The 26,735-nt window shown below is 39.5% G+C and overlaps 1 protein-coding gene across 2 annotated transcripts; it reads right to left on the bottom strand.

The window, feature by feature from the left end:
* Positions 1–3,224: 3,224 nt before the first annotated feature.
* Positions 3,225–26,053, bottom strand: LOC132269413 (pumilio homolog 1-like). Of its 2 annotated transcripts, none has more exons than XM_059770599.1 (10): positions 25,664–26,053; positions 24,871–25,552; positions 8,124–9,670; positions 7,893–8,034; positions 7,647–7,754; positions 6,823–7,035; positions 6,342–6,452; positions 5,403–5,597; positions 3,976–4,150; positions 3,225–3,703 (listed from the first exon to the last, which is right to left on the bottom strand). In XM_059770599.1, the coding sequence occupies exons 2-10, from the start codon at positions 25,513–25,515 to the stop codon at positions 3,666–3,668; spliced, it is 3,174 nt and encodes a 1,057-aa protein (XP_059626582.1). In that variant the 5' UTR covers positions 25,516–25,552; positions 25,664–26,053; the 3' UTR covers positions 3,225–3,665. The 2 variants fall into 2 exon arrangements, with proteins under 2 accessions (XP_059626582.1, XP_059626581.1); XM_059770598.1 differs by having other exon boundaries at positions 24,871–25,561.
* Between the last annotated feature and the right edge of the window lie 682 nt (positions 26,054–26,735).

Below are 26,735 nucleotides of genomic sequence, written 5' to 3' on the forward strand. Positions count from 1 at the left end.
TTGTAGGCTAAAAGAAGAAATCTTTAGACTTCGTTTTCCTCTAGTGTGAAACTTAAAAGAGAATGGAAGTTTGTCCATAAAAATAAATAAATAAATAAAATCTCCTAGTTTGATCTAGAATATCAGATCTTACTAGTTACAATCATCTAAAACTGTGATCATTTGGCTAGCAACGGAGATAATCAATCTCCTTGCATGGGCCTTTATAACGAGAAATTATTCATTACAACCGTTGCAACGATGAGGTGGTGCAATGGATGGTTACAAACGCCTCTACCACCAAAGCAAGGTGGACCTATAATAAAACCAAAAAGTTGTTATATGGTATGAGTTATATGATTAAATTCTTTTGTTTCCTTTTTGTATTGGAAATTTAGTAAAGATTTTGTCTCATAAAATAGGGAAAACAGATACATGTACAAACTATAGAAATAATCAATTGCTTATTCATCTTCTTATAAGAATAAATCTTTTGGGTAAGAAGAAAATACTGCAAGTGAATTTACTTGTTCATTTTTTAAATTTTTTTTATTTTTTATTTTCAGTAGTTGAAACTCAAAACTTTGCCCCAATGAAACTTCAACCCTCCATCTACTGCTTTGTGGTAATTATTTACTTGTTCTTTCAACATGACGGAAAAATGATTTCAATCATTAATGAAGAGATTTTTGAACCAAGGAAACTGTACAGCAACTTGGAGTCTGCTCTGTTTGGTAGGAGTGGTGAAAATCTAAAAGGAAAGGAAGTGGGAGAGATACAGGAGGTATGTAGATCTAGGGAATGATATTCCTTTTGCTTTGGTAAGTAGAAAGGAAGGGTCTTTCATGGATGTACTCTGTATATGATATAAAAGAATTACGGCTCTTGTAGGGCAAAAGGGCTTAAAAGGTGAATAAGTCATTCTTGTCAACACTTTCCCTTTCCCTCGAAAACTCTGAGGCTGGCCAGCTCTCTCCTTCCCGTCCCTCTTTGCTCAACTCTTCTCTCCTACTAAACTTATAGTCTTCTCTTCATAAGTGTGTAATCAACTTTATGCAGGGTCGATTAACAGAGCTTCTGAAATGAATGGTACGAGCCTGTATTCCATTAATTTGTGGAGATATCAAATGATTTTCATTTTTAAATAATTCAACATCTAAATAATAGCCAGTCTTCCACGAGTCACCGGACTACTTCTTTTCTTAGTGGGGTGGTACTTGGGAGGTGGGCGGGCGGGCTTGGGATTTTGGTTTGTGGTCAGGTCAAGACAGTGTTTCTATTTCTACGTTTGAATTCTCTATTATTTTCACTCTTTTTTGTTGGGTTTCAGGGAGAGATTATAAATCTATTGAGGAGATTATTATATTTTTGGCCTCTTTAAAGGTTTAAGGCGCCTTGTGGCCCTTGTGTTTCCATGGTTCCGTTCCCCTTTTGAGCGTTTTTATAAAATCTTACTTATCAAAAAAAAAAAAAAAAAAAAAAAAGAAGACATTGTTTCTTTTGGAGCTAAAATTAGGATATAGGTTTAAAGGTACCACCAACTAATAGTGTCTCTAGGTAGTCTTAAAAGAGATTTGAATGCTTTACGTAAAATATTTTTTTAGAAATTATTATTTTTATTTTTATTTTTATTTTTTGGTGTTTAGTTGTCCAAAATTTAAGTAAACCTGAAAAAAATGACTGGTGCTTTTGTTCTAAATATTTTTTTTCAAGACCTTTGTTAAATACCGAAAAGTAAAAAAATAAAAAATTAAAAAAAAAATTACCTCAAAATGTTTCATATAGAAAATGTTTTTTTTGAGAAGATATTTTACATTTGTTTCAACGGAGATCGGGAGAGGAGGGGACAATTTAGGGTAAGAGAGGGCCTATTGTATAACCCAATCATTAAACGAAAATAACAAACTCAAAATATAATATAACACAAAATACCTTTAAAAAAACTCAAAATACAACTTTGAAATATATATATATATATGTGTTCAATTAAATAAACCGTTAACAGTCAATTTTGCAAAAATAATAAGTTGCAATAGAATAGTAATACCTTGAAATAAGTTATCACATATATAAGAACAGAATTACTACAATGTTTCTTTACACGTAAGTTACACCGCAGATCAAAATGACCATATCTGATAAACAGGAAACAAATAAACAAGAACCTTATACGCAATTTGCAGGGCAGAGATCAAAATGCTATATGTGATGAACCGTAAACAAAAACATTAGCACTAAGGTCGCTGGTATAATTCTTATAAACAAGTATTTTTATAGTTCTGCCCCTCTTTTCTTGAGATCCTCACCCTATTTATAAGGGTCATATCTAAATGTCTACTATTCTACCAAATTTCCTATTCTTCTAGAATATTCTCTATCCTCAACAAATATATATAATCTTTTCAACATTTTAAAATCATCCAACCCTCCCTACTTCCACAGTCCACACATGATTCTGAAAGCCTTTAAAAAGAACCCGACTCTTCTTATGCACATTGCTCGGAAAGACTTAAAAAAAACTCCACTTTTTTTATGCCATGCAAAGTATCGGTGTAGCAGCATGTAACCTAGAACCCACGGGCATGTGGGGAGGTGAAGACATTTGACCTAGTTGGAATTAATTGAGGCCATGTGATCTGGCACGTGGGCTCGCCAGTTTTGTCATGCTTTTATGAATTCTAAGTAGCACTAAAAATAATAATAATAATAATAATAAATCATGATTTTCCTTTATTTTATTTTTTTTCCTAAAACCAATCATATAATTTATGTTCATCTCAAATTAACAGTTTTAGGCAGTCAACCTAACATATAACAAAGAGGGGTGCGTAGGCGGTAAAGAGCCGATTACACAGAGCAAGCGATTACTTGAAAGAAAAATCATATACATATTTTTTTAGATGGAAAGAATACACTCCTTGTGTTTGTATTTCATGCAATTTGTTATGAACTCTACCAACACGACAGGTTGATAATTGAGAATTGTCTTGGATCATTGGTCCAAAACTCTACCAACGCGACAGGTTAAGCAAACTATGACAATAAAAGCAAAGGCAGCAGCATCACTAGTGTTTTTACTATTGCACCCCCGAAATGAATTTAAGAATAGCAGACAATAAAGTAAAATGAGATCCTATAAGAAAAAGAGAGAAAAAAGAAAAGAAAGAACAAATCACCTTAGACAAATTACGTAAGAGAAGAAATTAGATGCACGTATTAAACAACAAAATCACCACAAAAAGATATAAACAAAGAAAGAGACCTTAACATTATACTCGCCATGTATCAGAAAAAATGTCAATACCATTACATGAAAATTTCGAGCATCCCAAGCATTGACAAGTCTCCACATGGCAACATTTGTACAGTCACGTTAAAACATAAACTACCTCAACATTTTCCCATTTTTACACCTTTTAATACTTGTATCTTCACTTTTCTCTCTTATGTAGGGGCATCAGGAGTAGCACTCCTCTTCTGATCTGAGCCTCTGCTAACTTGATTCTACGTATAAACCTTAAACTACAAAATGTACAGTTTTCTAGTACAAGCAACAATTTTATTTCCAATACAGCTGACACCTGTATTTTAAAGATAGATACAGCCGCAAAACTACATACGAGAGAGAAAGAGGTAGCTCAAACTAGCCTCAGTTAGCTGTACAACAACCTTCTTTCCTACGGCAACTACACTGTGTGGAGAGACTGAGCAGCAATTCTCCTTTCTGCAAACAAACAGAATTAAGTACTTAGAAAACTACTTATATATTGAAAAAAAATCATTATTATTTTTTATTGAGGGAATACTTGAACAAAGCATTGGAAGTATTTTAACAAACTACAAAGAAAGATGATGGACTAGAAGTAAAACCCAATTGGGTTAAAGTTAACCGGCCACAAAGGAAACAGCAAAAATCCCACAAAAGCTTGTTATAATGCAATGTTATTGCCTGAAAGAACAGTGTAGTAGCATGAGTGAAAGAGGGGGAATAAGTACCTCCAGCAGCAACTAGTTTCTCTACACGAGCAACAATATGTTTTCCGTAAGTGTACTTCTTCAATGCATTCAGATGAACTTTAATACGAGACAGGATCAGCTCGCGTTGCTGATCATCACAAGTTTCCAATACCTTTTGCACGACATAATTTGCAAATTGATCTTTCATCATTGCCTGGATACAAAACAATAAACATGAGAAGCTGTAACTAAATATGCATACTTATTCACTGCTGTGTGAACTTTAAATCTCAACAGGCCTACACTCGGGCGGACCACTTCAAATCTCACTGCTGTGTGAACTTTAGAAATTTACAGTGTGGCCCCCACAAAAATATCAACTTTAAAAAGATATGGCTCCCCTCTCAAAATATTGACATTTTTCTGTACATCTATGAAAAAAATGGATAGACTGATTTTGCATCTATGAATTAATGATTATAAAATACTTTTGCTTTATAAGTAATCTTCTCTTAGATCTTTTATATTAAGAAAATACACTGGTATTTTGTTAAAAGCGAAAATACGACAATTTTTTTCTTAATGCTTGTATTCTAGAGTGCCCCCCACCAGAATTCCTAGATCCACCCCCGCCTACACCCTAGATTTCTAAGTTCAGCTGCTGTAATTCCGAAGGGAAAAGATCCAGCACGTCTATCAAATAGCACTAAAGGTATGTCCAAACTAGGGGCTCTCATTTCAAACGGATAGCAGGTTTTAGCTTTGTATACAGCTCCAACAGACTAGTAACCCCACAACTAATAACTATTTTAAGAACCAACTTGGTTCTGTGATGGATGATTATTTATTCCATTACCTTATAATTTTTTTACTTCTGAAAATCAACCAACTATTATATAGAAATAACTATTTATATTAGTAATTATTATAGGAAACTATACAACAAATTTATTTATGTTTAAATATACATGTAGCTACATGCATCCATAGATATATAAATATACATAACATAAATATATGGAAATTTATAATTAACTACTAATAAGATTATCACATAACAAATTTTTATAGTAAATGTTAAACCAATATCCATTCCTGAGCTGACTATCCACAGTAATTATTATATAACTTGGTTACTGTATCAGACAAGGCTATTATAGATCATACTTGGTACCATAAAAAGACTATATTAAGGACACAGTAGTTGACCAAACTAGGTTACAAAATCTTGGATTTTTCATTATGACATTAAATAAATGAGCAAAACATGAAATGTTCTGTCCCAATTAGATTTTTGATTTCTATGATAAACTACTACAGAAAATTGCAACACCATGTACAGTGAGACACATGAAAAAAGGAGTGAGTGAAAAATGAAAATGTTATCAGTTAAAAGAATGTTGGTTGAGGGCAGTTATAACCATTTCATATAGTTAGTTACAGAAAGCAAACAGTGGTGGACGGACCTGAAGAGGCTCATTTTCATCAGTAGAGCCAAGCATCTCATTCACAAGGAGCAGACGTTCAGCAGGACCACCAAAAATTAAACACTTCTCTACAACATTGGAGGCAAACTTCTGCTGGCTCATTTGAACTATTCTTCCTGCTAATTCCTTTATTATTGTAGAACGTTCATGTGGCTTTCCATGCTCCAGTACATGCTGTACAAATAAATCCAATGATCAACACAAGAAGAAACCACAGAGATATCATGATATGGATAACATAATCCAGGCAGAACAAACACTTGTGAAGCCCACAACAACAATAGGAACTCAGAAATCAATCACAACAAAGAAAGAGTATGATAACATGTGCAACAATATCTAATTACACTTAACGAAACCACCTGCATATGCACAAACATATCCAATTAGATCCTTAAAAATGGCGAAGCACTTGGTTAATATGTCTCACACAATTATTAACCAAGGATTCAAGAAGAACACACCTTTTAGGCCCCATTTTGAAAAATGGCTTCACCATTTGAATAAAAAATCCATGTTGAGAGTTAATGTCCCAACTTATTAACATTGGCATCAGGAATATCTAGTGTAAGATTGTGTGTGTGTGTGTTGGGGGAGGGGGGGTGGGGGGGAGAGAGGGTCACAGGGGCAAGTGTTGGGGTTGGAAAAGGTGGTTGAGTTTTTATTGGCCCTGAAGAATTAAGTGGGATACAAACCACTGAGATATAGGTCTTGTCAAAGCTATTGGCCACAACATCGTTTGGTGTTTTACCACGGTAATTTCTAACATATAAACTCTTTTAACTCCTGTTGTCATCAAGCAATTTAAAAAGTATAGGCAAACACGACATATCTTGGTTAGGTAGATATGTAACTACCCTAGAAAAGAAAAAATCGTATATATGGTCCATACCGGATATCAAAGAATAGGTTACAAACCTGAATGACATAATTGCCGTACTGATCTTGTGCCAACATGCTAACAGATCCTAAGATCTCACACATCATTTTACTATCGGTTTTAGGGTCCCTGCAGTGTTCCAATACTCTCTGCTTCACATGAAAAACATCAGTACAGAAATACACTTCTCCCTTTCAAGTCTAAAACTTAAGTAGAAGTGTTGTCAAAGGGGCGCCTAGGCACAGCCTAGGCTCCAGGCTCATACAGGCACAAGACTTGAGCCTGTTGTGTGCCCAAGTGCGCCTTTGACAACATCTGTGCCTTTTATATGGAATATGAATACTTTAATAGTAATTTAATTTTTTCCATTATGCGCCTCACTTTACTCAGGTGCGCGCCTCACTTTACTCAGGTGGGCGCCTCACCTTGCCCTAGGCTCTAGAGGCCTCTAGCGCCTGAGTGCGCCTTGGCCCTTTAATAACACTGAAGCAGACAAATAATTGATTTTAAAAAAATTACCTGTATCACTCGGCACCCATATGGATGGGTGGAAAGGGTCACAACTTGATCAAAAAATGTTGAGATGATGAATTCAATATGTTCCTCAGGAACACATTCGATACACTTCTGGATGACATGATTACCATTCTGATCACGTACACAGCGCATGACATGACCATCTAGCTCCCCAACCATTTTAATCTTCTGGTCCAGATCAACAACTTCTATTGCCTGAATTGTTAAGAAATTGTATTAGTTACCAGAACCTTCACTTCAAACCTAGGATAAATCACACGACCCAATTCAATTAGCAATGGTGACTTCATAAAAACCAAGAATCCTTGATCTCCAGTAATTGTTGAATTAGCCCCACATATTCATAGTATGATATCATAATAAATGTAACTAACAATGAGGCAAGACAGCTGCTCCTAGATAAAAAAAAATTAAGCAGCCCCAGAATGACAAAAGAAAAAAAAAATTCAATAAAAGAGGAAAAGTTGTCGTTTTACATTTTTCTCCTGAACAAAAAAATTGACATTGCCACTTCTGACAACACAACAATGTAAGAATTATTCTATGTTTTCCAAAAATAAAAATCACTGAAAATGTTAAGAAGTTGCAAGCTTATTCCACAATACAATACAATACATACATATTATAAAATTAAATGCATATCCATATAACACCACGTATACATGGCTGATCATTAGATCTAAAAATGACAAAGGTAAAGTTTTGGTGGCACAATGGCAAGATCATGAAACGAAAAAAACGAAAAAAATTATGTGAAGAAGTAAAGTATATAGAGAAACATCAATATGCTTCAATACTGATGCTACCTTCTGGATCACCCGACAACCATACATTTGCAGGCTAAGTGTCAGCACATGCCCAAAAAGCTTGCTAGCAAATTCCCTTCTCTGAGATGAAACTCCATGCTCAAAAAACTAAAGAAAAATAACAAATCATCAGTTCATCACACATGTAAAATCCATTAAAATAGTGTACAAACATAATCATGCATTTGTGTATATGCATATATTTAGCACTTGTATGAGCCAAGAGACATTTAGAAATCTGGGTACCTTTTGGATCACATAGTTACCAAACACATCAGTCATCAAGGTTAGAGCCTGGGGGATGATTTCCTGGAAAACCATGTTTTTCTCCTCTGTTGTGGCTGTTTCAAGCTTTTGTTGAATGAATCGGCTCCCATACTGATCCGCACTGCTCATAGAGGATGTTAAATCAGAGATTCAAGTTTCAGGAACAGTCCACAGCATTCAAGCACAAAAAATATAATATGCGGAACATACCTGAACTCAACAACATAACCTGCAATTTCTGAAAGTTCAAAAGACCTAGTTTTATTGCTCTTAAACTCTTCCAGCAAAGAGGATGCAAAGCTATCATCTACATTACAACCGGCCTCCAAGTGCCAGGGTCCAATTACACCTGTCCCCAAGTTTCTCATACCAGAAGGAAATCGCATATTAAGCTCACAGTTTCTCATAGGACTACCAGGGCCAACAGGAGAGTTCGGAAATACAGGGCTCGACAAGGGACTTCCAGGATATGGCAAGCCAACACCATAAGCAGGAGTACTATAGTAACCATGGTGGTTAGAACCACTAGATTTTGTGCCAAAGGGAACACCATACTGGGATTTTTGAGGTGAAACCTGAGCTCCCAGATAAGCTTTCTGAAGTAAGTCCATGTATGAGTTCCCCAAATAACTCCTATCCATAGAGGGATCATTATAAGCTGCAACCTGTTGAGTAGCATAATCAATACTCCTCAAGTACTGAAGATACATTGGATCCACAAAAGGTGCATGAAGTGCATTCCCAGCCAACTGGTTCTCGATGCTGCTCAGATTCTGTGATTCTGATGTTGCAGCGCTTAGATTCAATCCAGAAGGCAAGCGTCCCCCCAACACAGTTTCATACAAAGGTGGCAGATTAGAAGTGCCACGATGGCTTGCGATCATGGACTGCATTGCAGGATTTATTGAGTACCCATTTAAACCATAGTTCGAAAATGATAAATTTGCACTATCCGCATGCTGATAATAAGAAGGTAAACCCCCTCCATTGTTATCAGATGTTCCTTTTAGGTATAAATTATTGGGGGAAATGGCAGTATTAGGCAGGTCAACCTTCTTATTCTGTACCAAGGACGAGTTACCAAGGTCTGATACAGCCCCACTGCTCCTGCTTGAATCAGAGTATGATACTTTTGCTGACAGTGGAGCAGAAGGCATATGCAAATGCCCAGATTCAGACTTCTTCATGTATGAATGTTGTTTGATATTATTCTGACCACCTTGATGATCGAAGTAAAAATTCTTGTGGTCATCAATATCCTGTCCAATCTGTGGCGGCAAATGGTTCACTTCATCTATCACAGCATTAGACAGGTTCATGCCAGACAAAGCAGCCACCAAATCAGTAGATTCACTCATGGTAGACGAGACACCACTGAATGAGTTTGGACTATTAAAGCTTTTTTTCCCTGATGTGCATGTTCTCTCTCCGCCGATAGGAGCCAGACAAGGACTGGGACTCCTAGCGACAAGTTGGGGATCCGGTGTTGTACTCCGAGATAAGGAAGCACCCAATACAGCCGCATAAGAATATGATATAGGAGCACCAACATTTCGGGAAGCAGACAAGTTCTGGACATTCATACCAGCTTGTACAGTATCTGCAGATGTCAATTCACCACGCAAATGAGCCAGCTCAGCTTCGGCAGAAACTGCAATCTCGTTATGTTCATCAAAAGCATTTCGGCTAGCAGGCCGAGAAGGAAGCCTGGAAGCAGGTGCTGAACAACCCAAATCATCCCGCACAGGTACTGAGTTCTACATGCACCAGGATAAACATAGAGGAAATAGTTCAAACGGAAAATCAACTTGTGTACTTACTGGGGGAAACAAAAAGAAACCCAAATTATGTTCCAGTACAAATTTCTATCAACCAAAAAGACCTTGTGGAAAGAAGGGAAAGATCACCTATAAGAAAGCACATTACCACCGGAATGCGCTAATTATAAAGTTTAGTGCACACTTTAAACAAAAAAGTTCTAACGGAGATGCCGGTAATTGGAGGATATCAAAACCACTATCTTGAATAATTTTCAGACTTCCACACAATATTGGTATGACATTATCATCGATTTTAAATCTGAATTTGTTTAAAGAGCGTTGATATTTGCACGCTCATAAGACTGTAACCTGGGCCAGTTGAGTCAGATTAAAGGCCAGTGTGACCTCTAACCCACATTGCTAAACCCAGAGATCAACTTAAGCTCGATTCTTTACCTTGGATTGAGATGAGGGAGGGTGGTCTATGTAACGCTTACTGTTTAATAATGAATTCAGCACTTGAGTATTAATAAATTACGTGTTTATTCAAAATTAAGTGCATTTGGTAACCTGATACGGACACAACTTAAGAGAACAAGTGTCGCTTAAAATGGGATAAAATTTTAAGTGATCGAGACTTAATTTTATCACTGCACACACAATACTTAAAATTCAAAAGAATAAAAGAAATTCTAAATTTATAATTAGCTCTTAAAAATTTTAGTGCTTAATTTCCATTTCATTAAACAGCACCTTAGGTTTTTGTTAGGTTGAGTGGGTCAAAATATGGAGCAGCGAGTCCAAGAAATCAAACAAAAAGTTTCTTTGTAACTAAGATCTCAAGAACCCAGCAATCAAGCTATGTTCTACTTCCTCTTCGGTTCTTGGAACATGCTTTCAATTTACTTGGAAGTACACCATCTCTTCCCCAAAATGTTGCGATAGTAAGCAAATAAAAGATTATAACTATGTTTATAAGAGTTACCCAAAATTGACACGATAATGAATTAAAATAGAACCGACGCTAACGTAATAAATTGAAGGAGTTAGCTCTCAAGATTAGATTGAAAGCAGAATGTTTGAATAAAATTTGCAAGTGAATTGAAGCTATGGGAGTAGAGATCACCTGTCTGCAATTAAAAAATATTATTGGGGAGATATGGCTACAGCTAGGCTACAAAGAATAGTTTCAAACGAATGAATCTGGTAAGGCTTATTATGAGTTACATTATTTGGATGTGAAAACATGCTTCCTTTTCTTTTACAATATCTAAAAACTAGCCTATCAAAATTTGAACAATGCATCTACTTAACATGAAATGTTATTGAAAGTACAAAGAATTTCCCCCAATTACACAGAGAGAAATTTTTCACTCCCAATCTTTCTAACCCCTTTTCCCTCTCGATTTCCCTTATTTATAGACGGTTACAACCTCCTCTGGCCTGGGCCTTATCTGCTCCCTTTTGCCTGCACTCAACTTCTCTCATTTTAATATGGGCTTCTGCAATAACTTTATGGACCTGGGTCCATCCAGCGTGAACTTGCTCCATCCTGTCTATCCATACCCGACCCGTCCTTTGCAATATGGATCATACCAAGCCCGGGTCATTTTGGTGTCCTCATCTGCCCCCAATAATCTCTCCCCTCATTAATGAGGGTGAGATTATTGAAAAGACACGATCTTGGTCTGACGGCTCGGAGCAATGACACGAGGAATCGAACGGCTGGCACAAAAACCTAAGCTTCGAGATCTGCAGCGCCACTTTTTGCCTTGACCTTTTGAGTTCCATGTCGCCTTTACTTTTCCTCTTTAAAAATTTCGGTCTTTCAACCTTCATCCTTCTTCTTATATTTCGCTTCTACTCTCCGCTGCCTTCCTGCACATTCCGGCGATCCTTTTTCAATTTCTCCGGCGAGTTTTTCCTTTTCGATTTTTAGCTACTGTGCCGTTGCTGCGTTCATCACAAACTTTCAAGGTCAGTTTTTTTTTTTAAATCTCTCTTTAAAAAAAACACCTTTACTGCCTAGGACTCCTCCCCTTCTCTATGGCTCCCCCTAATCTGAACGCCATTCGATCCAAGAATTGCATTCCTTGCGATGTTTCTCTCAGAGTCTATCCAATAAACTTAGTCGGGAGATCTGGTGAGGGTCTCCTTCCTGAGGAAGTTTTATTCTCCGCCGTTCACTTGAACGTCATTAGGTTCCCCCTACACCCATTCTTTTGTTATGCTTTCAACAAATTGGGGCTCTGCCCCCTGCAAGTTAACCCTAACTTTCTTAGGGTAATTTCAGTCCTCCTGCTCTTGAATCGTGACAGGGGTCTCAATCTTGACATTATTGACCTTCTCCTCTGCTATCGGATTAATAAGATTTCACAAAATGATTTGTACTATCACTTCTTCCCTATTGACAAATGGTCGATCTGCACTGATAAGAACTCATTTGAAAAAGGTTGGAGACGAAACTTAATTGTGGTTAGTGGGAATTGGCAGACTCCGCTCGGCCAATCCTTCTCTATCCCTTCTTCCTTTGGAACATGCTCTGTCTTTGGCTACAAAAAGCTGAAAACACATCATACTGAATGCCACTGTGAAAGTTGTCTTCCCCGTTTTTGCACTTTTCTTTGTAGATGCCTTCAAATTCCCTATGATGAACTGGTTTATAGCGTCTGCAGGGCTAGGCTAGACAGCTTGCAAGAAAGTGTGCTGAACAATGTCCCTTCAGCTATTGATTTGCTTACATCTGATAATCTCTCTGACATCTCTTTTTTAGGGTCCACAATGGAGAACATTCAGATCCCATCTTTCAGCAGGAGGAGGCGTTCTGCTTCCACCCCTTCTAACGCTCCTGCTATCACATCATCATCTACACCTGCTTCCACATCGTCTTCCCTTGCTGTCTCTGCCCCAGAGCAAGTTGTGATTGTTCCAACTGTGACTCAAGTCACAAACCGTTCTGCTGTTGAGCCTTCTGAGCTCACTCATGCTGAGAACCCTATTGTGGACCATACTGCTAAGATCCGTCTTGCTGCTCCCATCATTATGCCTTCCAACATCTCGTCTGATACTTTCTCAGAGAGCACTCAGGATGCTGGAAATTCTCAAGACAATGGAGGGCCAGCTAATGCTAGTCTGTCATAAAAAAGTTTAGGAAAAAGGCCAATGCCTGAGGGCGGTCATGACCGGAGTGATATCCCACCAGCCCGGAGGATCAGGATGGCTTCCTTCAGGGTTACTGAACCATTGCCCCCTGCCCGGTTCTTCATTCCAGAAGGCGAATCAGCCAGTACCTCTGGTCCAACTCCATCCGTTCTTCTATGCCGACCTTTGCTCAGCTGTGAAGATGGATCGACCATTGGCCCCACAGACTCAATATATAAGGACCCCCTCACCTCCTTTGCTTTCTACAAGGGTTTCTGGACCCCCAAGGACCTTGAGATTCAGAACAAGCTATCCTTTGGTGAGATGTTCCAGCGGTTCCCAGCTGCTGCTATGGAGGTGACTCTTCTTTTTTCTTGAAATGCGTTTCTTTTCTGCTATAACTCTTTAGTAGCTAGTCTGACCTGAATTTCCCTTCCTTCATGCAGACTCTATTCGGGATGTTCACTTTCCAAAAAACCATTGAAACTCTGAACAAAAAGCTTAAATCCCTCTCTGTGGGCCTTAAAAGGTCTGTTGAAGCAAAGAATCTCCTTGAGGCCAAAGTTGCTGAGCTGGAGTCTAAGCTGAGCGAGTCAGAGAAAGGGGTTGTTGACTTAAAGGCAGAGAAGGACGGTCTGGCAAATGAGAGGGATTCCCTCAGAGCTGTACGGGATACCCTGAAGACCGAACGGGATTCTCTCCAGGATGAGGTTGATGTCTTGAAAACTGAGAAGAGTGTTGCTCTAACAGAAAGGGCCTCTCTCAAAGCTGAGAAGGGAGACCTTCAGCGCTCATTCATTGCTGAACGGTTGTCTCATGCGAACTCACAGGAGAAGCTCTTAAACGAACGGTCTTCCTTGCTGAACATGATTGGCAAAGTCGAAAGGGGTATGAAAGCTCTCCTTGCTCGTTTCACCAGAACCAGTGCCATCCGGTATGCTGAAGGGTACAGAGACGGTTTTATTAACCGTTCTCCCCCTGAAGGCGAATCAAGCTCTTGTGTTGGTCCAGATGAATTAGATATTTCTCTGGATATCCACCCCCCAAATAATTATCAAAACCCACCCTGTGAACCGGCTGAGAATATCTTCATCGAGTGCATAGAGGTTGCATCCTCAGGAATTGTTCCACCCTTTCATCCTTAGAATATTCTTCCCCTTTCTACCATTGTGCCCTCTTCCTCAGTTGTTACTGACAGACCTATACCTGCTGAGAGAGTGATTCATCTTGACTCCCCTTCTAAGGATGATAGGGCAGCTGAGAATGGAGAAGACCTCAATGGTCCAGAGGATGATGGTGGGGAGAACGACAGGTCACAACCTGGAGAAGATCATCAGAACTGACATCCTGTAGTAGGATTTTTTTTATTTTTTATTTTTTATTTTTTTATTTTTTTATATTTTTATCTTCATGTATCAAGCTATGTACTTTAGGACCTTTTTGTAATGAATGACAATGCTTTTGCTCAGCATGACTTCCATCCTTCAAGTTTCCCATTTTCAGCTTTGCTGTGTATTTTCACAAGTGTTTGGTGTTCGGCCTTGTCACCGTTCTGGCTTTATTTTATTTTGAGCGGCTTTACTTTATTTTGAGCAAGTGTTCGGCGTTCGGCGTTTGGCTCGCAGTGCCAGCTTCCACTATCTTTGCTGAGTGCCTGGCGCTCGGCTTAAACGCCTTTTGCCACTTGGCTTTATTTTTATTTTTGAGCAAGTGTTTGGCGTTCGGCTCGAAGTGCCAGCTGCCACTAACTTTGCTGAATGCCTGGCGCTCGGCTTGAACGCCTATTACCACTTGGCTTTATTTTTATTTTTGAGCAAGTGTTTGGTGTTCGGCTTAAAGTGCCAGCTGCCACTAACTTTGTTGAATGCCTGGCGCTCGGCTTGAACGCCTATTGCCACTTGGCTTTATTTTTGTTTCTGAGCAAGTGTTTGGCGTTCGGCTTAAAGTGCCAGCTGCCACTAACTTTGCTGAATGCCTGGCGCTCGGCTTGAATGCCACTTGCCACCTGGCTTTATTTTTGTTTTTGAGCAAGTGTTTGGCGTTCGACTTAAAGCTCCAGCTGCCACTAACTTTGCTGAATGCCTGGCGCTCGGCTTGAACGCCACTTGCCACTTGGCTTTATTTTTGTTTTTGAGCAAGTGTTTGGCGTTCGGCTTAAAGTGCCAGCTGCCACTAACTTTGCTGAATGCCTGACGCTCGGCTTGAACGCCACTTGCCACTTGGCTTTATTTTTACTTTTGAGCAAGTATTTGGCGTTCGGCTTAAATTTCCAGCTGTCACTAACTTTGCTGAATGGGAAGGATGTCAATTAATTCTTGAGCAAAGAAAAGACTTCTTATAAAGCTTGGGAATTTCGTACACTTGCAAGTATGCAATTTAAAGCGCGCATATTGTTTGAAATTAAACTTTACTTTTATTGGTAGTACCGTTTCAGGGACGTAGCATTCCATGGCTTATTAACCACCATTCCTGCCATAGTTTCTAGGACGTACGCCCCCCTTCCCTATGACCTCTGCTATTCTGTATAGACCTTCCCATGAGGAGAACATCTTTTTGACTATCCCCACCTTCCTTTTCAGAACCAGATCGCCAAGAGTGAAGTCTCTGTGCCTTACCTTCTTGTTATGGCTATTCACAAGCGTCTGTTGATAAGAGGCAAGCCTTATTGCAGCCGTATCCCTTTTTTCCTCCAGCAAATCAAGGTTAAACCTTAGCATTCTATCATTCTGCTCTTGATCCCACACCAAGCTCCTTACAGTTGGAACCAAGTGCTCAACTGGTATCACCGCCTCGGTGCCGTATGCCATAGCGAATGGGCTCTCTCCGGTCGGCCGTCTTGGGGTTGTTCTGTAAGCCCACAAGACGTTCGGAAGCTCATCTAACCATTTTCCTTTTTCATTTTCTAACTTTTTCTTAATGCAGGCAAATATTGTCCTGTTTGTGATTTCGGCTTGACCATTAGCCTGGGGATGACTGACTGCTACTAACTTCTGGTTGATTCCATATTCTTCCAGCAGCTCTTTCACTTGCTTGCTATCGAGGTTGGTCCCATTGTCTATCACGATTGACCTTGGTACGCCAAAACGACAGATAATATTATTCCAGATGAAGCGTCTTACTTGAGTTTGGGTGACACTAGGGTACGGCTCTGCTTTTACCCATTTGGTGAAGTAATCAGTTGCTAGCAGAACGTACTTATTCTGCGATCTTGCAATCGGCAAAGGGCCAACCACATCTATCCCTCATTGCGCGAAAGGCCATGGGGTGGCCATTACGTGCAGGTCTTCAGGTGGTTGATGTATCAATGACCCGAACCTCTGGCATTTATTGCATCTTCTAGAGAATTCTTCTGCATCTCGTGCCATGTTTGGCCAGAAGTACCCTTGTGTCATTGCTTTGTGTGCTAAAGATCTTCCTCCTGAATGATTTCTGCATACTCCCTCATGAATGGTTCGCATAATCTGTCTAGCTTCTGTTAGGGTAGCACACTTCAAATATGGACCCGAGAAGAAGCGTCTATACAACTGATCACGCACAATGGCACACTTTGCCGAGTTGGACCTAATTTTTCTTGCCTCGTCCTTCTGCTCGGGGAGTGCACCATTACGTATGAAAGCCATGATCGGATCAATCCAGCTCGGCTCATATGGTATAACATTAACATGTTGAGCGCTCGGATTAGGCAGCTCATCAAAAATGGAAGGTTGAACCAGCACGTCAACCGGGATGACCCTAGCCAAAGTCTCTCCAGAACTGAATGCACTACAAGCCAAGCAATCGACATCTTCGTTATACTCTCTCGGCAATTGGATGAACCTGATTTGATCAAAGCCTTTCGCCTCACGCAGAACCGCAGTTCGGTATGCTTCCATGGTCTTATCCTTGGCCCCATATTCCCCAGTGACTTGCCGAATGACTAGTTGTGAATCACTATAAGCAATCAGATTCTTGATCTTCAGTTCTTTAGCCAACTTCAGCCCAGCTATCAACGCCTCGTATTCTGCCTCATTGTTGGTTGCGTTGAACTCAAGTCTTATCGCTTGGCTCAGCGTAGTTCCTTCTGGTGTTCGCAATTGGATTCCAATCCCTGCCCCCATTTGATTCGAAGAGCCATCCACGAAGAGCTTCCACAAGGAACAATTATAATCCTCCAACAAATCTTCAGCATCACATTCAAGTAGGAAATCCGCCACCGCTTGACCTTAGATTGCCGTCCTGGGCTCGTACGCAATATCAAATGAACTCAATTCAATGGCCCACTTGGTCATTCTCCCCGATAGGTCCGGTTTGTGCAGGATCATTCTCAAAGGGAAAGTTGTTAAAACGATGATCGGATGAGATTCAAAATAATGTCTAAGCTTCCTTTTTGCGTTGACCAGCGACAAGATCATTCGTTCGGCCCTTGAGTACCTTCTTTCCGGCTCAGACATTGTTTTGCTAACATAAAACACCGGGAATTGCTTTCCTTCTTTGCAACGGATCAGAACGGCACTAGTCGCTATACTGGATACCCCAAGATACAGAAAGAGCTTCTCATTCGGCTCGGGAGCAGACAGAATCGGAGGGTTACGCATGTATTCTTTCAGGCTAGTTAGCGCCTGTCGTTGTTCATCCCCCCAGGTTTGCCTTCCGTGCCCTCGAATTGTAGCAAAGAAAGGTTTACTGCGGTCCGAAAGCTTAGAAATAAATCGGCTCAGTGCTGCTATTCGACCTGTGAGTGCTTGCACCTCCTTAATTGTCTTTGGCTCTGCATTTCTGATCAGGGCTTTTGCCTGCGCTGGACTGGCCTCAATTCCTCTATGATTGACCACATGTCCCAGAAATTGACCGGAGCTTACGCCGAATGAACATTTGGCCGTATTAAGCTTCATCCCATACTGGCGCAACACATCGAACACATCCTGCAGGTGCGCTAAATGATCGCTCTTCTTCTTACTCTTGACCACCATATCATCAATATAAGCCTCGGCAGTGCTTCCCATTTGGCCCTTAAAAATCTTGCTGATCAGCCTCTGATAAGTAGCTCCGGCGTTTTTTTATCCGAATGGCATAACAAATGAAGTTTTCTCTTCGTCAACTGGATCTATGGGAATTTGATTATAACCGGAATAAGCATCCAGGAAGGTTAATCGCTCGTATCCTGTGGTGGCATCTACCATTTGATCAATCCTTGGCAATGGGAAACTATCCTTTGGGCAAGCTTTATTCAGATTAGTGAAGTCGATACACACTCGCCATTTCTCATTCTTTTTCTGCACTACAACAACATTGGAGAGCCAGGCCGAGTACTGAACTTCTCGGATGAATCCGGCTTCAAGCAGCCGATCAATCTCCTCAGCTATAATCTGATTTCATTCTGGAGTAAATCTTCTCTGCTTTACTGGCTTTGCATTCGGGTCTATATTGAGGGAATGGCAGGATACAGAAGGATTTATCCCTGGCATATTTGAATGGCTCCATGCGAATACATCTGTATTCCGAGTCAAGAAATCAGTCAACTCTAGTTTTTCCTCTTCAGTAAGTCTGGTTCCCACTCTTGTTGTTCGGTCCGGCTTCTCATGGTCAATTTTCACTTCATGAAGGGGTTCTGTGGTCAGAACTGGTGGCTCCTCCCCCCCCCCCCCCCCCCCCTTGGCTGGGAGGAGGTTTCTATAATTGCTATTTTGGACTGGCAGAACGGATGGGATTTTTCCCTTTTCCAGCAGATTTCAAAGTCACTGAATAACATTCTTTAGCTGCAACCTGGTCCCCATGTATGTCTATCACCTTGGTCCCATCTGGACCCAAGCATCGCATCACTTGATGCAAGGTTGATGGAACGCCCTGAACCCGGTGAATCCAACCTTTGCCCATCAAGAGGTTGTAGGATGGATGAATTTCCACGACCACAAAACTTTCAGTTAAAACTCGCTCAACAGCTTGTTCTGTCAACTCCACCATTCCAATGGGTTCCACTCACTTCCCATCAAATCCGAGCAACGGATTTCCTATGGGTTTGAGTTTTTCGGGTTCGATCTCAAGTCGGTCGAACGTCACCCTGGGCATGACATTCGCACTACTGCCTGGATCAATCAAAACTCTTCGCACAAGGCATTCTGCAACCGTCAGACTCACTACTAATGGATCTTCATGAGGAATCTGAACACGTAGCAGGTCCGTTCTATCAAACTTTATCGGTGTGGACGCGTTCTGCTGGTGCAAAGCATGCACACTGCCAATCCTCCTTTTCAACTGGGCCTGGCGTAACCGCGTTCTGAGCAATTCTTCTAACTTCGTCGTTTGTTCAGGCCGGCCATGAATTGCATTTATAATCCGAATAGGCTGGGAGTTGTGTGAGTTCGGCCTCTGGTTCCGTTTGATCTGCTCAGTCGAGCGGTTCTGCTCTTGCGCCGGACCTTGAACATAGCTTGCAAATTCCCCCTTTGCGATTAGCATCTTTACCTGCCTCCTTAGGTTCCTGCATTCGTTAGTCTGATGTCCAAAATCACTATGGAAAGCACAATGTTTAGTTTGATCCCTCTGTTCAAGAGGTTGCCTGATTGGCAAAGGAGGACGAAACTTATCTTTGTTCTCTTGGTATAGCCTTGCTAAGGTGACTCTGAGTGGAGTTACTGATTCCTCCTCCCTGGGCCTTTTCTCCGCCTTCCATGAGGTGTGACGTTGCGGCTTGTTTTTGCCGGATCTTGGCTTTGGACTTCTCTTCTGTCGAAATAATTGACGTCTTCCTCGAATTAGCTGCCTCTTCCTCCTCAAGACGAACAAAACCGTCAGCTCTCTCGTTCAGCTCATCTATGGTCTTTGGCGTATTAACCACCAAGCTGGTGTGGAACGGCGTCCCCCGATTCATTGCGAGTTTAAATGCTTGGACTGCTGTGGATGGATGACATTCCATTACCATACTTTTAACGAGGTTAAACCGGGTGAGAAAAGCTTGGAGCCGTTCATCCTCATGCTGCTTCATTGTGAAAAGGCTTAATACATCCTTAGCCGGACGTTTATTCCAGTAGTACTGGCTTATGAACTTATCGCATAAGTCCTGGAAACTGGCGATTGAGCCCTGAGCCAGATTCTTGAACCAATTGAGAGCTGGTCCAGCCAAGCTCGTAGGGAAGCATTTGCACATCAAAGGATCATTGTTAGTATTCAGAGCCATTTTCAACTGAATATGGTAGATGTGATCGACCGGATCGGTTGTTCCGTCAAACAGAATGAAAACCGGCATGGAGAACTTCTTCGGATTCGGCGCGTTCAGAATTTCATCAGTGAACGAAGATGCAACCGTTCTTGCTGATGAGCGCAACGCTTCGTTTTCCCTTGAAAACCGTGGCGGAAACCCCCAATCAGCATATCTCCTTTCTGAACTGTGGTAATCAAATGTTACTAATGAAGGTCGGTAAGGCGGATCGAACGACTTGTCCTCCGCAAACTCACTTCGCTATGGTGACAAAACCCTATGTTCATATGTCGGTGCTTCGTCCCTCATAATCCGTTCGCGATGTGGTTCCAGATGAATAGATCCTTCTCGATCCTCTACTCGACGGACATTCGGAGGCAGATCACCGATTATAACTTCATCACGACGTGGATCAACACGATTGACACCTTCTAGATCACCTTGACGATCAGCTTGGGACAGTAAAGCTCCCTCTCCCTCAGGAGGTGGCCTCGGAATTGCAGGACCTCACGACGCTCCATTCCAACTCGTAGCTCTGCATTTTCTTTCCTCAAAGCGTCGATCATGTTCATCAGCTCATCGAGCTTCATCTGCTGGCCGTTCTCCAAAGGATTTGAGTTCGCCTCTCCGATCATCATTCCAGATCGGAACAAAGTCATCAACTGCAGATTTCTTGACCAGATCGGAGTTCCGCTAACGCGCATACACCAGATCTGAACTCACACTTGCTGAATTCAGTCCGTTACTGGCCGGATTCAGTAATCACAACAGATCGCAATTGTGCAGTTAGCCGGATCAAGTACAAATCTGATCTGCTTGGATCGGACGCCAACTTCGCGAAATCAACCGAAGCCTGGACTCATCGAGACAAATCGTATTATTGCCAATGCTGATTCAGCTTTCGCAGATTAATCGTCTTCCTCGCAGAGTGCTTTGAATCGAATCGATCTGGAACAACATCAATCAATCCTTCCTGTTCTTCCCACAGACGGCGCCAATTGAAAGTACAAAGAATTTCCCCCAATTACACAGAGAGAAATTTTTCACTCCCAATCTTTCTAACCCCTTTTCCCTCTCGATTTCCCTTATTTATAGACGGTTACAACCTCCTCTGGCCTGGGCCTTATCTGCTCCCTTTTGCCTGGACTCAACTTCTCTCATTTTAATATGGGCTTCTGCAATAACTTTATGGACCTGGGCCCATCCAGCGTGAACTTGCTCCATCCTGTCTATCCATACCCGACCCGTCCTTTGCAATACGGATCATACCAAGCCCGGGTCATTTTGGTGTCCTCAGTTATGTATCTTTAAGAAGATAGATTCGGGATGGCCCAGTTGCACTACTACTCTACCTCAAGGCCAGATACAGTTTTCTCATTAATTTTCCACATAGAGCAATGAAAATATTCTCCAAACCTCAGCCAAAAGTGGTATTATATTTGGATCAACCCATTTAACTTGCAAGAAATACACAAATGTAAAGAAAGATCTAGAAAATTACTGTGAAACTGTATACCTAATGCCACTTAAATACCATTCCACCATTATAACATAAGAAATAAATTTCAAGTCAGCAAAATATTAGAAGTTAAGGTTCTTTTCTAACACAACAGAAAAACTGTTAGAATGAAAGTTCATACCAAAGATTCATTGTAACAAACACCTGTGAAGACAAGAACATAACATATAGCAGATTAGTAGTTCCAGTTTGAGTACCAATGAGGACATCTCGGTGAAGGTAGAGCTCCAAAATATCTAGAAAAGAAAAGTACATGCAGGACAAATGAAGTGCTACATTAAGCAAACAAGAAAATAATTGAATGAATTTAAGTTCCATGTTGTGTATGAATCCAACTTCCGTAGACATTTTATATACGCCTCATAAGCAAGAAATGTTTTCATGGTCTGAGATGTGACTTAATGATGCCTCATAATCTGTAGGTTAGGCCCACATCGCCTATGCCTCAACCACACATTCCAAAACAGTTATAGCATACCATGCCAGACACTAGCACTTAACAACCACTCAAAAACACAACATACCCATGGGACACATTTATATTCATGCATTTCATAACCAAGAAATGCCATCTAAAGAAAAGCGTATCCTGTCACTTTTTCGAACGAAAAAATAAATTTTTTAAGTCGGTTAACATATCAGAATGCAAATGCCACAATGTATTCACTTACCACAGCAAAAACATGCAGTCAATTTCTCCTTCTTTTCAACCAAAAAAACAGGTACTGTCATTATCTTTCTAGTACTAAAGATTACTCTACTCACTTCTCCTTATATCTTCACTGAATGCAATGAACATCGAGAATTAAAACTGCAAATTGTCAATTCCACTTCCATAGGTCCATGGATTATTCATACCAGAATCCTCACTACAAACTTCGCCCATTTCATAAAAATGCTACTTTTAAATTGTCCAATATACAATTACATAAACCAAAGTTCAAAAAAAATTGTCTTCCATTCAGTTGATCCTGATCACATAGTACTCCCGACCAGGGTTGGAACCAGAAAATTTTTCTTCTGAGAGGGGAGAAGAATTTACCTATTTCTCACATCTAATATTTAGTAAAAAGTTACGTTCTTTAATTCGTTATTGTTATCCTTTTTTAACACTCTCAATTTAGAAGGGAAGTTAAATCTCATAAAATAAAAAGAAACAACATTTACTCTCATTAATTTTATTTTATTGTGCCACTTAAATACAGACCTTAAAAGAGTTCGGTAAGTTTCTTTTGTGTATCTTAATTCCTACAAGTGAAAGATTTTGTTCAAAGAAAATCAAAATAGATTTTATTTAGCCATTGCATCCAAAGGAACAGCATTGCGGTGAAAAAAAAAAAGTCACCAAAGGGATGAGAGACGGGTATTGGAGGTTATGTTGATCATATGAATTAAATCAAGGTTCCTACAAATAGCCAAATCACTTAATGCTCGATGCTTTTTGGAACTGTAAGGTTTGGAGCGGCACCTGCCTGCTCCCCGTTGATTCAACCCATGCACCTAACCCACTTCGCTTAAGGTGCCAATAACTAATCTTTGAAAAATTTTCCGACAAATATTCATACCCAAAATAGTTAAATTAATATAAAGCAAAACAATAAAGATAATTTTACTGAAAGAGTTCAATAAAGGAGTTCTAAATGAGTTCTACCTGTGTCTCCACTAGGACATATGATGAAGTTGGGCCTTAGCACCACTGGAATGAAAATGTGCCAGCTTTTCAATCTTTCTGTTATAGGTGTTTGAAGGGATTATTTTCTTATTTAATATTAGTTCTAATCTTAAGTTAGTAATGCTATTTTTATGTTTTAATATGAATTGCAATCCTCATACAATGAATTCTGAAGATCATGATGTCAAAGAACAATAGAAACTTGGACCCTGGTCAACCACATAATGTATCATAAGAAACATAAGGGCATTGGACTTGGGACTTTAGATACTGTGATTTAGAAAAACCAACGCAATAGTAGTATCATCCGACTGAGAGATTAAGTAAGGAATGATAGCCAAGAATTGCCTTAAAACCAACAATTTTCCAGGTTTCTTAAATCTAATTTTTTTTTTTTTCCATTTGAAACTCACACACCAACTTTGCCCGTGAGGAATTGAACCAGCAACCTTTTAAAAGTAACATTAGGTTACAGTCTTTGATGATGAGCTTCTTAAATCCAATTTTAGAACAAAAAGGAACTTGTTCCTTATAATCGTGTGAGGCTAAAGTGAAGGTGATTACATACAATTTTTAGTGATTGGATTGCATTAAAATAAATTCAACCAGAAATCCAGGCCAGCATTATTTGCACTCCATCTTTTGTTTTTTGTACTTACTGATGGTGGTAAATACACTTGCACTCACAAAGTAGAGTGCCAGGACAAAATATTACACAAATAAGGCTACTAAAATTTTTTAAAGAAAAAAAAAAGCTATGGATTATGATTTTAATTCAGCAGCCGAAGCAAAGTGCATTCATTACATAAGTCTAGCTAGAGATGTTGAGGCAAATGTGTGAAACGACAATTGAAGTGAAAGGGATAAATGGGAATTGTTCCAGCAGGTCACATAACAACAGAGTTACAGCTGACATGATTTACACATGTATGATGCCCCACGGGCATCCAAGGTCCCATCCGTCAACACACTGTTAGGTACAGGCTCAAAGTGCAGAAGAAACTAAACGCGAAATTAATGTATTTGAAAGAAGAAATACAAATTTTGCTTTCTAACTAATAAGGATGCATTTATACAGTGGACTTATTGACTATTGAAGAATCATATGGCTCGACTCATTTACAGGAAACATAATTTACTTAACTAGGTATAATAATTACAAAAGCACTACTTCAAGAATATCATTTTATCAGTGAAGATCCTTAGTACTCTCAAATTTCAAACACTAGCCACGTACGAAATAATTCATTCAGTAAAACAAAACTTAATAGAAAAGAAAGTTATTGAAATAAAAAGATACAAAATCACAAAAAACGACCAAAAAAAAAAAATTTTAACACCCGCAAAGAGGGGAATAAGTCAATAAACACATTTACACCTTTTAAAGACATACATACATAGCAGAAATTTTTTTATAAGACAACTCAATATGCACAAAAGTGTACAATACTGTACATGCTAAAAATCAAGAGGAAACAATTAATATAATTAGACAAATGAAGTGATTACAAATACTCTATGCACAACCTAACATTGAGTAAGAGTACAAAATGTACATCGTATCAAGAACAACTTTCAAACATATGAAGAATAATTTATGCTAAATAACAAATGAATCAGAACACAACAAATAAATACTGAGTATATAAGAAAGCTTAATGGAATACGCCAAAAGTATGTAAGAAAATCACCTGAAATATTTCAGCAAGGCTCTTCTGTTTCTCACCTAGACCTAACCCAGGTAAGCCAATCAGTCCATCACCACCCCACTCAGCCGAACTGCCAACATTATTTTGCTCACCCTCACTATCTCCTTTCTTCGAATTAAACCCCGGGGGCATAGAAAACAACGATCTCCCACTATCAGTCCTACTTATGTTCCTTCTATCTCCAATCCCCCCAAACCCTGTACTCCCTCCTTTCAGTCTCTGCGCAGACCGCCAATCCTCTTTCGAAAGCAATGGAGGTGGCAACCTAGGGTTTAGATTCACATTAGAATAGTAATAAGATAAATAAGCAGGGTCAGACCTAAGCTCTTCTTCAGACATAACTCCATTACCGCCGCTCTTATTATGAACAAACTCTGAAAAAGCACCACCGCCGCCACTGCCACTGCCACTGCCACCGTGATTAAACAACCCACCAACTGCACTCAATGAACCCTCAACAGTAGGTGGAGCTGAGCCACTTCTATACAAATTCAACTCCTTTTCACGGTCGTCGGGGTCTTGTTGCCTCTGTTCACGAAGCAACAATCCTATCTCCTTCTCCAATTCATCTCCAAACGATCCTTCGTTACCACCAATCATCGGTCTCCTTCCCATTTCAGACAACATTTTCAGAAACCACAATCAAACACTCATTCCACAAACCCTAAAAACACTAAAAAGCAAGCCCAAATCAGAACTTCATAATCTAAAGCACCTATAACTCAAACATATATATATATATACAAAATCATCTTTAAACTCATAAAAATCAAACCTTGATCATCAAAACTTAAAAAAAGTTCATTTCACTCTGAAACAATCAAAGTCGTCGATCGAACAGAGAAGCTAAATATTGACTCGGCTATTTCATCATCAATCGAGGAACTATAAATAAAGGAAAACAAATTCCGGCAACATGTTCGCAATTAGTTGCAGCAGTGACACTAACCGCAACAAGAAAAACAGTGTAAGAAAGTGTTGCGATAAAACAGAGAGCGGAGGGTGGTGAGAACAAGAGAAATGAAAGGTAGAAGTTTAAGAAGTTTATGAGTCTGATCAATCCAGCGGCGAATTGTTCTTACAAAGAAACCCCTTTTAGGGTTTTGGTGTGTGTTCAACTACACTATACGATTAAATACAGTCACCCATTTTATATATATATATATATATATATATATAGTATTTCTTTATGTTTTTCTAACATTTATTTTGTTTTTGCAATTGGTTAAATGTTGTAAAATAAATAATTTTCCTGAAATATAGGGAGTAATTGACCAAGTGTTAACCGATTGATGTTGTGTGTATATGTTTTATGTTTGTATATTATATATAGACAGAGAGAGAGGGTGGGGGATGATGATGGTGGTTGTTTTCCTCGTGTTTCAAAGGTGGAATCTGTGAGTGACACGTAAAACATTAAATTCGGTGATTCGGGGGAGAACAGAACAGAAGTGACCGACCTACCTTGTTAGGGCATGTTGTTTGGTTTTTGAGGGGGCAAGTACAGGTAACATGTTAAAATATAGTAAAATTTCTACAATACCCCTCTGTGTAATCAATAGTGTTTGATGTTTTTCTACTTTAGTAAAGGAGACTCTAGAACTTTGCAGCTTTAAATTTTCTGTTTTTGTGGTAGTAACACAAAATGGTATGTTATTTTTACAACAAAATCTAACGAATATGCTATATTTACTACAACATCTATCCAATATGTAATATTAAAAATATCTATGTAATATTAAAAATATCAACTTTACCTAATAATAATTAATTAATTAAATGTCATTATAAATAACTATATTAATTGGTACATTAATTGACAATTTTGCTTTAGTTATATTTATATT

The sequence above is a fragment of the Cornus florida genome, unplaced genomic scaffold (genome assembly GCF_030987335.1).
Source record: "Cornus florida cultivar Cherokee Brave unplaced genomic scaffold, ASM3098733v1 CherokeeBrave_3.0.0_Hap2_Chr08, whole genome shotgun sequence".
Taxonomy (NCBI): domain Eukaryota; kingdom Viridiplantae; phylum Streptophyta; class Magnoliopsida; order Cornales; family Cornaceae; genus Cornus; species Cornus florida.

Bases quoted from the DNA above. Each gene is read 5' to 3' on its own strand.
- LOC132269413 (XM_059770599.1), bottom strand. From the start codon at position 25,515: ATGTTGTCTGAAATGGGAAGGAGACCGATGATTGGTGGTAACGAAGGA. The intron at 6,453-6,822 runs GTAATTTTTTTA...CATGTGAAGCAG, and splicing joins ATGGGTGCCGAGTGATACAG to AGAGTATTGGAACACTGCAG. The intron at 5,598-6,341 runs GTTTGTAACCTA...TTATTTGTACAG, and splicing joins ACGGCAATTATGTCATTCAG to CATGTACTGGAGCATGGAAA.